Genomic DNA, 17,508 nt, shown 5'->3' on the forward strand with positions numbered 1-17,508 from the left:
TCTTCGATTTTGGGCATTATCAAACCACGCTTTTCAACATCTCGTAACAGTAATTGGATTTCTGTTCGTAAGGTTAGCGATTTCTCGTACAATATTCAAGTTGTTTATTTATTGTTTACAGGAAAAAACTTCACGATTTTTTTTCTTCAAATTCAATCATTTACTCTTTGCTATACTATCTATGTTTTATCCAAAAAAATTTAAAATTTAAACAGCTTCTTCTGGGTGTTGCAGTTTCTTTGTCAGTTAGTATATAATATTCGATGTATTTCAGTCAGGGAAATCAGGGAATTAAATTTAAACTAATAAAATTATAGAAAAAAGCAGTGCTTTCTATACGAGTTTTAATATTCTGTAACATAAAACTGCTTTCTGAAACAAAAATTATAATTAATCAAGTGATTAATTTCGAATCAAACGTAGGAGAACTATCATATTGATTTGATCTATTGGAAAATAATTAGTGGCGTGACTAATAAAATATTTGATTTCGATTGATACTCATCTGTAGAGAATAATTGAATAGATTATGGAAAAAGTTAGGACGACAACGAAGCTATATAAGGAAACCTTGATATCAAAACATATATTGCTCAGTTCATATGAAAATTCCAATAAAATATTCATCTGAAACCAGAAAATGGCGCTATCTACTTAGTTATTTATCCAATTAATTTTAATTAGTTTCAAATATTATGTGCTTTCTTGTTTAGTGAATGGTTAAAAAGCTGCTTAGATTTGTTTCTCCTATGAAAGTTGTTCAGTTCGAAATGCAAGATAATACGAATTTTTTGTTATTGGATTTTGTTAATCTTTCCTTCCGTCATCTTCAACCATTGGGAGGTATCAACATCGAAGACATGAGTGAATCTACGAGAGATGAAAAATGATGTTGCCTCAATTTCGAAGCAGTGAATCAAGTTACACATGCAGAAAACCACATGCGATGGATTCTGCTATTGCAAAGCTGCCAGCACTGCTATTTAACAATTTCTACGATGCTTCACATGTTATTTCGTCACAACTGCCTTCATCATATAACAAAATATGTAGCAAGTTGCATCACTCTCTACTGTAATCAAATTTTGTTTCACTCACCGGGGCGTTGAGACAAGGACAGTTGCACTGGTGTATTGAGTTCATGCTTTCTCTGGAAACAGATTTGCATATCCTCAAGATGGAGGCTGGAGTGTGTGAAGTCCTACGTTCTAAATAGTTTCTTGGAGATGAATGTGGAGCCAGTTGAAATGCATTTGAAGAACTCCTATTCCGTATTGGTATTGAAGGAAGATTTGGCTTGCATCCCTTGATATCGAGTCTGGAATGAGAGCAAACGATGAAAGAAATGAAATGAATCTCAATGGAAATAGAGAAATTCAATGATAGATAGAATTTATTGGTCTCATAATATCAAATGACATAAGACAAGTCAGAATAAGAACAAATTAAAAATTTCAATGAATAACTGAAATCAGAATTTACCTTAAAATACAAGAACTAAGCAATCATTTTAATGAACAAATACAGTAACGCAATAAATAAACATATAAAAAACATTAATAATCACTAGAAACACACAGGTGAGTCAATATTTAAAATCAAGCAAATTGAATGTTGCAGTCTGGACATAGTTCAATGAGTTTTCTCAAAATATTCCTCAACAAAATAGGGACACATGTCAACAAGATAGTTCTTTATTTCTTTTTTGAATTTATGCACTAAGGTAATATCTTTAAAACATTGGGGAAGCCTATTATAAAGTTTAATTCCCATTACTAAATGTGATTTCGTACATACTTCTATTCGCTGGTAAGGTATAGAGAAGTTTGATTTATATCTTGTGTCATGAGCATGAATATCACTATTCTTCAAATAGCTGTTCTAATTGATATGCACCGATGTGCTCAAATCCAATATATAAATGCCATACACAGTTAAAATTCTAAGGTTGACAAAAAGCCACCAAAAAGAATAAAAAGTTTCCTTTTTATTCATTGTTTCGAGTATGAATGCTGCTCTTTGTCATATAATATTCGGAATTTGATGACGGGCCAAGAAGCCCCTAAATTGAACTCTTATTCAATATTTTGTACAGTGTGATATAAAAAAAAATTACTGAATGCTTTGTTACTTTCCATATAGAACATACATTTTTTCGTTGATAAGTTCTCTTTACTATTAACTATACAAACGAAGAATACGCTTCATTGAGTAGGTTCAGTTCGAGTGTGAATAACAATGGAAAAAATATCCAACATAAATAAATATTATTATTATTATTATTATTATTATTATCTGTCTGTCAATAAAAGAATTTGCGGAAAATACTGAAATATATTTGAAAATACGTTCGAAAATTTTGGCAAGATCAGATGATTTGTTGACGTAACTGAATAATTTCGGTAGAGGCAGTTCCAAAGAAGATACAGTCAATTTAGATGGATATTTTGTATTTTATAGACTATTCGATTGACAGTCATTCAAGTCATTAAAGGATCCAATGAATTTCATAGATTTTGAACCCGAATCAAATATACAATTTCGACTTATTAATTAATATTAGGATATAGGACTTTTGGTATGGACTGTTGTTGAAGTACATATTCTCAATTTTAGGACTACATGTTGTGTGGCTCCAATTCTTTTCAATTTGATCGCCAGAATTCATGGATAGTAGATTTTGTATTTTAGTAGAGCTACCGATTTTTATGCAAACCTCCTTTTATTCAGAATAAAACTCTGACCAATATTCAGGGTGATTCACCGGGATGGCCTATTAGACGTTTATGGAAAACTAATCATAATTTTGAGCTGAAAATTTTCGTATTGGGGTTTAAGACAATGATCTTTCTCCCTAAAATACTACTACTACTTCCTTATTTCAAATGGCACACCCAGTATATTATTGCATCATTAGATAGCTTTTTTGATTGCAATTTCGGCAATATGCCATACCTTGGGTAAAAATTCAACGGTTCATGAGTTATTGGGATTCTCATGAAAAGAAAGGTGGCGATGAGGACTCACATTTTTTTGAATATTTCAGCAGAAAAAGCTTTTTTCGAAATTTTTTTTTTCTTTTTCGATTTCGCAAATACGTAGCATTATAAGACTGTTTTCGGCTTGGACCAAAAATGTACAAGGTGTTTATAAGAGGATCATGAACTTGGACAACTCAAATTCATCTAAACTCAAGATTTTTAAATTAGAAACTATATTTTTTATTATCTCAGTCGATTCTACGTACAAAAATAGTGGGGGTTACTTAAGCAAACCCTATACCTAAAATGAATACTTCAAGAGTTATCGGGGAATCTAATGATGCAATAATATACTGGGTGTGCCATTTGAAATAAGGAAGTAGTAGTCTTTTTCCGGTATAACCAGAAGTTGTAGAGATCTGAAAATATTTTAGGGAGAAAAATCATTGTCTCAAACCCTGATATGCAAATTTTCAGCTCAAAATTATGATTAATTTTCCATAAACGTCTAATAGGCCATCCCGGTGAATCACCCTGTATATAAAATTACAATTTGGTGACACAACTAGAAGCTCTGTGGCAATGAACTTGCTAGTTAGAAAATCGAAAAATCAAATTGTACCTAATATAATGTGGCTGAAAAATAAAATAACATTAGGTAATGGATATTGAACCAATTGAAATTTCATTAGATGAAATAGCTGTTGTCTATTTGTAAATGACGTCCTAAGTGAAATTTTCTGATTGCTATTTTTTGCTGATTCGAAATTTTTTTTACGAATGTACGAATATAAAGAGAATAATTCGAATTCATGATATTCAATACCTACTATTCATACAAACATTATTGATTATAAGCTTTCTATAGCTTATAACAAAGTAAATATAAACCTAGTGCACAGAATCAGTTATGAATTAATTAGAGAATGTAACTAACGATTGATAAATTGTGTATTTTATGAATTATTACAGGAAATTACATATATTTTGTTCGTTGAAAACGCAATAACAATAAATTTCGTACAATCGGCTGTAATGTTCTTTTTTGGACAAGACTTGTTTTATCTATCATAATATGTTTTTCTGTATCTACTAGACTGGCCAAATAATATGTGAATAACAACATATTTTTTGTATTACTATTTTCTCATATAGATAAGTAGATGCAAATATTTATGCAATATTCTATGAATAATGGAACCTCACCTCGAGAATCTGTTTTCATTTCTGAGAGCTAAAGTGGTCTGGAGATATACTGGTAGATTAAACACACATCCCACATCGACATTTCAAAAGTTTATGACCTGACTTGTATTAATTTTTCGGTAGGTATATGCATCTAAATATAGTTTGAACAGATACCCTTCTGCAAACATCATTCTGTTCTCTTTGAAACAATGTCTGCATCATATATTGTGAATAGATGGTTCAATTTCAAGTTGGAATTGATTTATACAGGGCCATGCATCAGTAACAGTATATAGGAATATTTTAGGAGGTATCTTGATTGTTCGACCGTCACGTAATTGAGATATTTTAGGTAACACCGTGTGTAATAAGAGAGAAAAATAGGTGTAAAACAGAGAGTTAAATTTGCAGTAATTATTCGAAAGCTGAGATACACTTAAAATACTTCTTATAAGATATGCAACAAAGAACAAATTTAATTTTTTTTTTCTGACGTAACCATAGTCGATTGAATATATTAAATATTCAAATGTGTTAAGTATGTACAAAGTGAATTGAAGTCTTATCTATTAAACGATATGTATGTAATCGATATTTCCCATTAAGAGTTTTTCTGTGGATTGACACAAAGGAACTGTTGCTTTGAGTGAACTTCCTAAGCTTTTACTTTGATTGTTTGAATACCGTTGTAGCGAATATTCTAATGGAATTGCCCTCTTAGGGATAGGGATTTTTCTTTCCATTCAGATTTACATCCGACCTTGTACTTGTCTGAATTGGGGATTTCAATTGGGCTTGTTGATTTTTCCAACAGGCATTCAGTTAATCTTTCACAATCAGTGATTATGCCTAAAATGCATCTCCATTTCTTTAAGAAACACACAAAAATACATAGGCGTACAACTTTGCTACCGACGTTTTTTTTTCTGAAATTCGAGGCTTTATTGTGAAAAACTGGTTATACATTTATGATTCAAAGTATTGTCAATCATTGGCCATTACTTTCTCCCATGTTTCGGGCAGCGCATGAATCAGGCATTGACAAAAATGGTCATCTTTTGAAACGATTCACGAATCGATCCAATTTTTACTTCTTCATAAGTGCTGGTCAGCCAGGGCGTGTGCAATTGATCGAAACAAGTGAAAGTCCGAGAGAGCAACGTCTGAGAATACGGTGGGTTGGTTAGGACTTCTCATTTCAACGTTTCCAAGTATGTCTTGACCACTTTCGCAACATAGGGCCAATTTCCTTGTTTATGAATCATTCCCATGTTCCTGCCAATTCTTGTTGCGTTTGACTCGAGTCTTGATCAAGCAATGCCTCTAATTCTGCATCTTCGAAAACCTTCTCCCTTCCACAGCCATGCTTGTCTTCGACGTCAAAATCACCCTTCTTGAAGCACTCTCAGCACTTTCTTTCATTAATAGCGACCTCATCATAGGTATTCGAGATCATTCGATGAGCCTCAGCCGCAGATTTCTACATATTAAAGCAGAAAATTAAAACCTTCCGCAAATGATGAGAATTTGGCTCATATGACATATTCAATCGAGAATATCTTTATGATGCAGACACAAAATGACTAATATTTCGATGGCGTTATGTTTATGTTTTTTATGTTATGTCTAAAGGTGTTAAATCACAAGATCTCGTCGGACAATTCTTATCACCTCTTCGAGAAATAACGCGGCCAGAGATCTTTTCTCGCAAAATTGCGTTTTATAGCTTCAAAAGCCTTAAGAGATATATCTTAATGCAAAATATAGTGTAACGTTGTTTGTGTACTGCTTAATTCCCAAAATAGATGAGGAATCGACAAACATGGCTTTTCTACAATACCACGTGCTATCGCAGCAATATTCTGAGTTGTTTTTGAGCTACACACACGGTTTCGATTCCCCCAACAGCTCAAATTTTTCCACCAGCTTCACTTTTACGGGTGATTTAGTTTTGCAAACTGTGACTGTAAAATTTTCACAATTTCATTAATTTGTTGGATCTGGTGTCGTTACATTTTTAGTTATGGTGAAGTTTTACTTGTCAAATGTCAAAAGATGACAGCTTCAAAAGTGACATCTTCCCAGATAGCGAGCTATTCAAAATGAAATCTCTCATCGGAAAACTCTCAGATCATTAAAAATCATTTTTTTTTTGCATCAAACGAATAAATCTTTATTTCTCCCACTTCTGTGACGATTTTTCCAGAAGACGAAAAACAATGTGTACACGTTTCAAATAAATTGGGATTTCCACTTTCGCCAGCTTAGGCTGTGAACTGAAAAGTTCTGCTCGTGTTGAAAGTTCGCCAAGCTCGAGGCGATTCAAACTACACAAAGGTTTCTTTCATTTCATTCTGATGGATGGAAATGTATAACACAAATGAGTGCTATAGTGAGTTATTTCATGGAAACTTTTCACTCCGAACATTATTCCATGTTGTTGTTTATGTGTTAACTGAAAGCATATTACAACAATCCATTTTGCTCGTCAATGTATGTGACGAATACAGCGAAAAACTCCCAACTTGCCTGGTTCCATTAATTGTTTTTCAAAAACAGACGAACTGAATGTCAAACCTACGATCATTCATGGATGAAACAAATATATATGTAGGATCAGGTTTATTGTTCCCTGTAAATAATGGCGATGGTCAACCGGATGCGTGGAGCCCTATTAGTTTCTTTTAATGTCGAGGGCATGACAGTTTCAATAGATTTACAGGGAACGAATTGTACATAATGTAAAAAGGATGTGCTATTCTTCGGGATGTCGAAGAATGTCATGTCGATTGTTAAACTTAAGAGATTTATTGGGCGGTTGATAAGGTTCGAAGACAATACGGTCATACCACATGTGTTTCATCTTTTTTCTCAGGCCCTAGTTCTTCTAGAATATTCCAGGAATCCGGAAGATCTTTGGGGGCGGTATGGCAAAAATCCTATTGGACTAGGGGGATGGTACCTTCCCCTAAGGGTGTGGTCAAACCGAGACAGGGTAGTTCCAATCGACAGAGAGCACAGTCGAAGTTAAGCCGAAGACGGAAACAGTTAAGATTAAACCAAAGACGTGTACAGACGGTACACTTTAACTTAAGTCGAAGACGAGACAAGTTCGGTCGGTCAACTTAAGACGTACGACGTAAAGACGGTTCGCGGACTAGATTAAGACGAGTCGCGAACAAGTTAAAGACGAGACGACCGAAATCTTGAAGTACGACGAAGACGTTTCGAGTAAACAATTAAACGTGTTAAAGACGAAATTCAGTACCGTAGTGGGAAACTTGTAATTAAGACGTAATTAAGATCTTCCCAATACCGAGTTTGTACTGTATAATTGTGGCTTTGTAAATAGATGTGAATAATTCAAAAGAGTTTAATTATTACAAATCCAACAAAGTCACGGAGAAAAAGACGAAAGGCCAGGTAATCGAATCATACCTCTAGACGATCGATTAACCAAGCCTACATTTTGGGGGCTCGTCCGGGATTGAAAAGTGAAAAGCCTACATTAAAGAGAAAATCGTCCAGGATCTGAGGAGAATTTTCGAATATTCGACGTAGACGAGAATATTCTACAAGGAGAAGGAAGATCAACCAAGAGACGAGGAGAAGGACGAAGAAAGACGAGGACCATCAAGGAAAAGTGTGTGAAGTGATAAAAGGTCATTTTTGTGTAACAGTGTGATTAAAGGATTAAGTTCAACAAGACGAGGAATTGTACAAGGTAGAAATTTTTCTTTTAAGACAAGGCTAGGAAAAATTCATAAGCTGTTGGTTCTGCAATTCCATTTGGCTTCATTTGATTATTCACTGTTTTTTGACTTTTATTCACTTGAGAATCTTTTCCTGTATCTGTTTTTCTCTGGTATATTTTAATCAGGATTGAAGACGATTATTTTGATCTCCGATTCTCAAATCTGACGATTTATTTTCTGTAGATTTAGTGTGTTGATTTTGTTTTTTGTTTTTATTCCCATTCATTTTTGTGTGTGCCCATTTTATTTTGTGTTACTGTTGCTTTTATTTGTGAGCGGTTACTGAATTTCTGTCTACGGGTAAAGTAAGACGATTCAATTTAATTTCATTCCGTTTCGACGTATATACCTAAATTGAAAATGTACTCGTTAGGCGAAATAAAACATATTGAAGACGGTATTTCGAAAGCCAAAGTTCCGGCTATAAGAGCGCTGCACATAGCTTGTTTCGGGACCGAAGGTGACAAATACAAAAGACGTAGGACAATACGAAACTTTGACGGATTTGATTGGGACAAAGACGATAACGAACATCAAGACAAAATCAAAGACGTTGAACAAAAATTGACGGAGACTGATTTAGAGGCGGTATGCCAAATTTTGAATTTACCATACGAGGGTTCTACGGAAGAGATCGCTAAAAGGGTGTGCGATTTCTTGTGTGGTCCCCTTTTAGAGAAAGACGACGACGAAGACGATGACGACGAAAACGACGATGATTTAGTTAGCTCTGTTTCTGTATCGGTGTCGAAAATGAAGCTCGAAGAGGAAAACCGTAATTGTCGAAGTAGTTTCTCTTTGACGTTTAGGGATGTCGAAGATTCAATTCGACAATTCACGGGGGCCGATAATTATCCGGTCGGGAGGTGGATTGAGGATTTTGAGGAAATGGCTGCGATGACGGGTTGGTCAGATCTTCAAAAATTAATATTTGCGAAGAAATCTCTGTCGGGTTTAGCGAGATTGTTCATTCAATCTCAAAAGGGGATAAAGACGTGGGCATCATTAAAAGAACGGCTGTGCGAGGAATTTGAAGTCCGTGTAAGTTCGGCGCAAATTCATAAACTCCTGGATAGCAGGAGAAAGAAATCCAGTGAGAGTGTACAAGAGTACATTCTCGCTATGAGAGAGATCGGCAGTAGAGCCAATATTGAAGAAGAAGCGGTAATACAATATATTATAGACGGTATTGCGGACACTTCCGCGAATAAAATAATATTGTATGGCTCGAAAAATTTTGGTGATTTCAAACAGAAAGCTAAGATATATGAGGAGATCACCAAAAGGGGGGATTCTCACTTCCAAAGAAAGGATGTGAGATCAACCGGTTATGTCAAGCGAAACGAGACTAATGAGAAACATTTGATCAGAGACAGGAAAAACGGTACGCAGGCAAGCAGCGAATCTTGCTTTAGTTGCGGTAAAAGAGGGCATAAGTCGAGGGAATGTCCAGATAAAAGCAAAGGAACAAAATGCTTCCGATGCAATAAACATGGACATCTGGCCGCGAGTTGTAGGGAAAAGGTTGAAACCACAAAAGTGGCCGTGGTAGAATCAGTTCCTAAGAATGCAATCAAGCTTGTTTTTGGGGCGGTTGCGGTTGAGGCTCTCTTTGATACCGGTAGCGAAATAAGCATTATTCGCGAGGATATTTATAATTCATACCTGCGTCACTTACCGTTAGATAAAGACGTCACCATCATTAGAGGTTTGGGTCATTTCAAGGTGAATACGATGGGTTCCTTGAAATTAGACGTGAAGATAGATGGACAATTGTTCAAACTCAAGTTTCATATTATCCCTAAAGGATCGTTGGGATTCCAAGCGATCCTTGGTACTAATATTTTGAAACAGGCTACTGTTTTAATTGGGGAAGAAGGGATTAGCGTGAGATCAAAGGAACAAGCGGTTGCGAACAGTTGGTTGATGCATATCGCCATCGACGACGACGAAGATAGAATTCATGTAGAACGCATCGATAATAAATCTTGTAAAGGTAAAGACGGTAAATTGACCCAGACCTACATAGCGAATAAGAAGAAAGACGTGGAATTAAAGATCAAGAAGGAACCCATAAACCAGGTAACGAGAACGACCGGTGTCCCCAGAAGAAATATTCAGGTGGAAAGGGTTAGAGTACGCGAAAAGGAACACCGGTCAGTGGTTGAAGCGTTTGGGAAGGAAAGGAGGAAAGGGTTCAAAGACGATAGAGCGCAAATGAGAAGTAACTGCACAGAGCAGTTACCTAAGGTACGAAGGGATAACGAACGAAGTTATAATCGGAGGAGAAAGAAAGTCGAGACGTACCAGATAGGAAAGCTTGTTGCGATAAGGCAAACGCAATTCGGCGCGGGTCAGAAGCGTAAGCGAAAGATTTTAGGCCCATATGAGGTATCGCGATCGAAGAGGAAAGACAGGTACGACGTGGCAAAAGTCGGGGTTCATGAAGGCCCTACGAGGACATCCACATATGCGAAAATCATAAAACCGTGGATACCTCACAGAGATGAAGACGATGGCGAGTTCGGGTCGAACTCTAATTTTTAGGGGGGTCGAATGTAGGATCAGGTTTATTGTTCCCTGTAAATAATTGAGATGGTCAACCGGATGCGTGGAGCCCTATTAGTTTCTTTTAATGTCGAGGGCATGACAGTTTCAATAGATTTACAGGGAACGAATTGTACATAATGTAAAAAGGATGTGCTATTCTTCGGGATGTCGAAGAATGTCATGTCGATTGTTAAACTTAAGAGATTTATTGGGCGGTTGATAAGGTTCGAAGACAATACGGTCATACCACATGTGTTTCATCTTTTTTCTCAGGCCCTAGTTCTTCTAGAATATTCCAGGAATCCGGAAGATCTTTGGGGGCGGTATGGCAAAAATCCTATTGGACTAGGGGGATGGTACCTTCCCCTAAGGGTGTGGTCAAACCGAGACAGGGTAGTTCCAATCGACAGAGAGCACAGTCGAAGTTAAGCCGAAGACGGAAACAGTTAAGATTAAACCAAAGACGTGTACAGACGGTACACTTTAACTTAAGTCGAAGACGAGACAAGTTCGGTCGGTCAACTTAAGACGTACGACGTAAAGACGGTTCGCGGACTAGATTAAGACGAGTCGCGAACAAGTTAAAGACGAGACGACCGAAATCTTGAAGTACGACGAAGACGTTTCGAGTAAACAATTAAACGTGTTAAAGACGAAATTCAGTACCGTAGTGGGAAACTTGTAATTAAGACGTAATTAAGATCTTCCCAATACCGAGTTTGTACTGTATAATTGTGGCTTTGTAAATAGATGTGAATAATTCAAAAGAGTTTAATTATTACAAATCCAACAAAGTCACGGAGAAAAAGACGAAAGGCCAGGTAATCGAATCATACCTCTAGACGATCGATTAACCAAGCCTACATTTATACCTCAAAAATGTTTAATGGATTCGGTCCTAACTCCATGGATATTCAGTGTAAATAAAATAATAAAACAATTCTTTTATCACGAAAATGTTGTTTATGAATAACTGTATACGGTTTCAGTGTCAATGTCAGATAATTTGAATAGTCTGTCGGAATCAGTATTGAAAATTAATATTTTCATGAAAATTTCATGGATTTAGGACACGACTAGATTTGAGATCTTTCATGTAGTCTCCGGCAGGTAGTGCTAATCGTCTAGGTTGTGCAGATATACGTCAGAATACCTCAACTAAATCTTCACCATACTTAGCTGAGCATGAGGTTAAACTTTATCGTCATTCTTGGAGATGCTGACTGTAGTCATGTCTTGCGAGCAGATTCCTGAATTGTGCTACATGTCTGTACCTATTGTACAAAAGAAACAGTAAAACTTTCCCAAAGACAAAATGAAACTGCAAATGCTGATGCCTCCGGACACTAGGTGACCTCCAGTTTCAATAAGCCCTGTAGGAGCATCTTCCAGAGCTCTACTCCTGGTGATCGCATTTTCCCTTGCTACCTATGGACGCATATTGATCAGAACAAAGCTAAAATGAAAAGAGGGCTGATCTGACTTCCTCTTAGAGATTTTCTTGCATAGATTAGAAGTTATTGTAGTCCCATTTGAAGAGCTCTTTAGGGCTAGTTTTACATGGGGCTACATTCCTCCCTGATAGGGACAAACAAGGGTAGTTTTTATCCCCAATGTGAGAAAGAAAGGCTCATCAGAACCTTAATAATATTGTCCAATAATCCATACCTCTTTCATCCATCATGGAGCAAATCATAGATTATGATCTAAGTGGCAAAATTAAGTAAACAGTTGTTAAATTTCAAAGTTGTTAAGCTTCATAGGAGACAATTTCCAATGTTTGGAGATATTGTGAGGGCTTTTGACAATACCCTGGATAATTCTATTCGTAAATCGGCTGAACGTAAAGGGGTAGACCCTCCACTATAAAATACTGCAATGCTGAAAAGACAAAACTTCATGGCCTGTCTGGGGTATACTCAAATGACTGTATGGTCTTATAGAGCATGCCAGCAAAGCGGTGTTCTATCACCCTTGCTGCTGTGGAGCTTGGTTATTGATAACCTCCTGGAGACATATACGGGTGTCGGTTTCACAGTCCAGGATTATTCAAGGTGGAACCTATTTCGAAAGCAAAGACGAATCTTTCAACAGAAAAGGTGCGGAAAAGTAACAGGTGCGTTGAAGCATATGTATCACTCTTGAAGGTGATTATATTGAAGAATAAAGTCGAATATTTGAGAAAAAAAGAATTGTTGTATATAAATATGAATATGAATTTCTCAAAAAACTTATGTACAGTGTGTCTCAACATTAAAAATATAACTCTCCATATTCGTGTCCGAATTTTTCTGCATACGTACTGAAAGCATGTATACTTATTTATGGAAGACCCCGTATAACCCATGGCAAAACCCGTAAAAGGACAACTATGATATATATTTTTCTAATATCATTTCCGCAACTTCGATCAGTTGATTGAATTGAACGAAACCTTCTCATAAAATATACTTTATACCAATATCTTTCCATCGATTCTCAATGAAACTAAACATTTCAGCTTATGTTTGTAGTCACGTAAAATTTTCACGAAATGTCTATAAAACTCCGCAGAATTGATAGAGCGAAATATCTCTTACTACATAAGAAAATTGAATGTACTTCCATTATTTAAGGAGCAAATTTTCTGTATCGAAAAATATTACAGTCCTATATTACTGTCCTGTCGGTTCTTTCTGGTTATGAGTCGAAGAAATTCCATCTGTCTACCGAATTTTGTTTTATTATTTTCTTTTACTTTTGAGGAGCTTTTAAGATACTGCTAACAAAAAAAGTTTGAAAATTGATCAATTAAACGCATATTATGTATTATTACTGCAATTTAATTCTGAATTCTCATAGAAATTTGCCTTGCGCAAACGTGAAATACCGGAATTCCAATATTTCGCGTTCTACTAGTCCGACTAGTCTACTAGTCTATATATACGCTCTCGTTGCGCATGCGCAAATCAGCACTTCTGGGTCGATAATACTGTGGAGTGCTGAGTTTTCATTGTATTTTTCTCACCTGCAATGGAGTTCGATGTCAGGAACAGATCTGGTGTTATTTTCTTCAATGCAGATGGAACCATCTTCCTCGCTGTCGGAGAAAACTGACAGCTGAGGATGATGTGAGGAAACCAGAAATGTCGTACATTCCTGTCTCATCAAAACTGGCTTAGAATAATTCGATGTGGAAGAGGCACTAGTGAGGGTTGGATGACCTATTAATAGGCTAGCAGTCTCGTCTTGGTTACTCATGATAGATGAAATCTATCTAGATCTTGGTCCTGGAACAACAAAAAAATTATAACAAGTTATTGAAAGGATGAAAGCCAAAAAACAAAGTTTTAACATGAGGAAAATGTTGGGAACTGCTTTAGGGAAATTGTACAAATCAAATACAAGTTGAACCATTAAAACCTGATGTTTTTTTGAATATGGAGGATATTCTTCGTGATTTCAGTAGTATTGGAACAGTGGACCTTGCAAAATCTTATGCTTACGCATGACGCAGTAATGGCTTATTTGTGATTGTACAATGACTTCAATTTTAATGTTGAAGTTCAAATTACTGGGTTAGGACCATTGAAACATGCCAATGTTTCGTCTATATATTCAATATACAGGGTGGCCACTTTTTCAATGGGATTGTATTAGTAACTTTTAAACCATAAGAGTTAGAATGTCGGTCAAATGGAGAAAAAGTTGCATGCATAGAAGCATTATCAAGCAGTTCAGACAAATCGAGATTATCAGGGCCGGTTATTGAGATATCATAAGAAAAGTAAATTCTGTCATTTTGATTTTTCTTTTTTTCCCACTTTATTTCAAATATTATCAAAAAATGTTACTGGAATTTGTTATTCGATAGTAAATTGTTCTCAATTTGACGTAATCAGATTTCGTATCCAACGTTTCGTGCTCTCTGGGCTACCCTCAACCTCATTTTTTTCAATACGGACCTGTATATTTTATGACACGGAAATAACTTTTAACGCTGAATTCAACGATATATCATACAATGTCATTCAAAGTTGATTTTGACCCTTATCCAATTTTCTTTGGGTCGGATCTGTAGTGAATGCAATTTATCAAAAACTGCTGTTAATAAAATAGTCAAGAGATGCGAATAAAATGATTTTAAATTTGAATACCAAGCCTTGCAAAACTTATATCGTAATGATTTCAAAATAAAGTTCGATTCTGGAACAAATGACAAATCCAACAAAAGTGATTTCTCGCGAGAAGATTGAGAATGTATTGGAAGGTATTCAAGAAGACGAAGTAAGCAAATGTATAAGAAGTATGGGTTCCAAAACCGTTAAATGCATTTGACAAAAGGGTGGACATTTCGAACACTTACTTCATTCATTTTCATTTACTTCCGAATAATCATTCGATTTTTCTTTCATTAAATGATAATTCATTCAATTATTATGAATTGAAATATGTAAATAATTATTACTTGTTTCTTGGTTTGATTCTGATATGTTCCATTTAGTTCAAGATGAGTAAGTTGATATTTTCATCGAAATGTATTGCTTGTTGTTAATAAAACTACCGTACCGTACCGAAGTGTAATACAGATCCGACCCAAAAAAATTTGGATAAGGGTCAAAATCACCTGAAAATCAACTTTGAATGACATTGTATGATATATCGTTGAATTCAGCGTTAAAAGTTATTTCGAAAAGTATCATAAAATATACAGGTCCGTATTGAAAAAAATGAGGTTGAGGGTGGCACAGAGAGCACGAAACGTTGGATACGAAATCTGATTACGTCAAATTGAGAACAATTTACTGTCGAATAAAAAATTCCTGTAACATTTTCTGATAATATTTGAAATAAAGTGGGAAAAAAAGAAAAATCAAAATGACAGAATTTACTTTTCTTATGATATCTCAATAACCGGCCCTGATAATCTCGATTTGTTTGAACTGCTTGATAATGCTCCTATGCATGCAACTTTTTCTCCTTTTGACCGACCTTCTAACTCTTATGGTTTAAAAGTTACCAATACAATCCCATTGAAAAATTGGCCACCCTGTATATCAAGGCAAGTTCATTTAGTCGAATGAAGAGTATTTTGTATAGAGAATATTGGAAATTTTGTTAAATTGATTAAATCTAAAAATTGACAGCGAAATGTAGTCTAATTGGGGAAGATTTTTTTGTAGAGGTGGAAACCAGCATTCAACGGAAAAAGTCATGATCTCAAATGGCACACAAGTAACAAAATTCTGTGTAAATAAATCCATTTTTTGAGGAGAAATAACTGACCCCTTGAAGGGACGGACAAGTAAATATTTCCTCAGAAAGCTAGAATTCTAATTATATCAGGTTCTCACTAACCCAGAATGAACTGTATTAATCTTCGAAAGCGTTCTAGTTGAAATATTCACACCTGAAGTGCCTACATTTCATGTGAATAAAAGATTTCAGGAGTGATTACAGAAGAGCCGTACATGCAGGGATCATTTCGAGTTCCGGAGATTTGAAGGAATCTATCTCTAAAAATAAATCCATTATTCATAGCTAACAAAATATATCTGTAAATAAAGCAGATCAGGTGTCTACAAACAGAAAATTGGTAGTTAAATTTATATTTATAAACATTCGAAATTCGACAGTTTCGAAGAATATTAATCTGAAATTTTACATTTCGTTAAAAAAGATATTGCTCGTTTTGCTGCTCGTATATGAAAATATTTCGGTAACTCACTTTATAACTAGTTATAAACACCAACTTTTACGAACATATGCAAGGTAATAATTCAGATCGAAATTTCGTAGTTCTACATATTGACAGCCAAATCGTTCAGGAGCCGGACATATTAATTTTGCGCTCAGGCTTAAAGTTTGATAGCTCTCCTATTGAATTCGAGATTGTAATAATAATTTTAGGGAAAGTGCACATTTTGGAAACGGATCTCAAGCTCGCCTTTTGACTATTTGTGTTTTCAAGCACCTAGTTTTGTTATGAAACATTTTATGTTCTTTTCTAGAATTCGTAGCTTCAAACCTTTGAAATTAATTGATCTGATTCTCAAGATGAAAGAATTACTGTGATATGAAAAACCACTGATGGATCAGAATCATTTTCTCAATTCCCTCCGAAGAAGAAAATATTAAATATTTAATTCACAATGTTGTTCATTTTGTACAGGGGGCAAATTTCGATGTTTTAGCACTACAACTTTTAAACCAGAGACAAAATTTGATACCCCATTCTCGTTCTTTTTTCTGAGAAACTAACCAGATATATGTGTGTTTTCGAGTTATAAGCGAAAATTGGAAAAATGGCGATATCGAAAAAAATTATATCTCCGCTGTTAGAATATTACTTCATCCGAACAGATTACGAGAGAGACAACCAACCCTACACTTGAAAGTATTATTTCATATCGTACGGTGGCGCTACGAGTCTGCGCGTGGCGAGGCCATCGAGGGCCATCGAGAGAGAAAACAAGAATAGATCTTCGATGATCGAGAGCGAACGACAGGGACATAACCTTAGTGTTTTAAGCCCTTCTATTCTGCCTTCCGAACTGTGCTTGTTAGAGATAGAGTTAGACTTACTAGAGTGTCTTGAGAATAAACGATTAATATCATCATCTGTGTATTAGTGAATACTCTGTATTTATATAACCCAAATATATATTCCAATATCCGCTAATACTGATGATAGAGCTCTGAAATAAAAACATTATACAGGCACTTTTTTACTTTTTTTGAGAATCCAGGTACGTGCTTGTATTTTTAACAGGGTTTTCAATTACGAAGCTATGGCCCAATGTTATCATGTGGAACTCTTCATATTTTCAAATGCATTTTGAGATGGAAAAATTTATAAAATATATCTGGATTCCAATTCTGTAGAAATTAGTAAAAAGCATAGAAATAATCAGATTGATGGAAGGACACTACTCTTGTTATAGGAAGTTCAATTTTTTTTCTGTGCTCATCAACAGTTAAAACTATAGAAATATTGAGACTCTAAGGTAAAAAAATGTTTTTGACCATTTTCTATTATTTTTATTGATACAAAC

The 17,508-nt window shown here is 35.3% G+C and overlaps 1 protein-coding gene across 3 annotated transcripts in view; it reads right to left on the reverse strand.

Annotated features, from left to right (window-relative positions):
• The window catches only part of LOC123685798 (small conductance calcium-activated potassium channel protein), a 79,090-nt gene that overhangs the window by 33,344 nt on the left and 28,238 nt on the right, over nucleotides 1-17,508 (reverse strand). For 2 of the 3 annotated variants that reach the window (XM_045625683.1, XM_045625684.1), the window contains exons 2-3: nucleotides 13,482-13,743; nucleotides 1,099-1,318 (exon numbers count right to left, since the gene is read on the reverse strand). In XM_045625683.1, coding sequence (XP_045481639.1) covers nucleotides 1,099-1,318; nucleotides 13,482-13,714 — 453 coding nt within the window. In that variant the 5' untranslated portion in view covers nucleotides 13,715-13,743. Of the gene's footprint in view, nucleotides 1-1,098; nucleotides 1,319-4,187; nucleotides 4,306-13,481; nucleotides 13,744-17,508 lie in introns of those variants that run through there. The other variant, XM_045625685.1, reaches the window with a different exon arrangement.

This window comes from Harmonia axyridis, chromosome X, assembly GCF_914767665.1.
Source record: "Harmonia axyridis chromosome X, icHarAxyr1.1, whole genome shotgun sequence".
In the NCBI taxonomy this organism is placed as follows: Eukaryota; Metazoa; Arthropoda; class Insecta; order Coleoptera; family Coccinellidae; genus Harmonia; species Harmonia axyridis.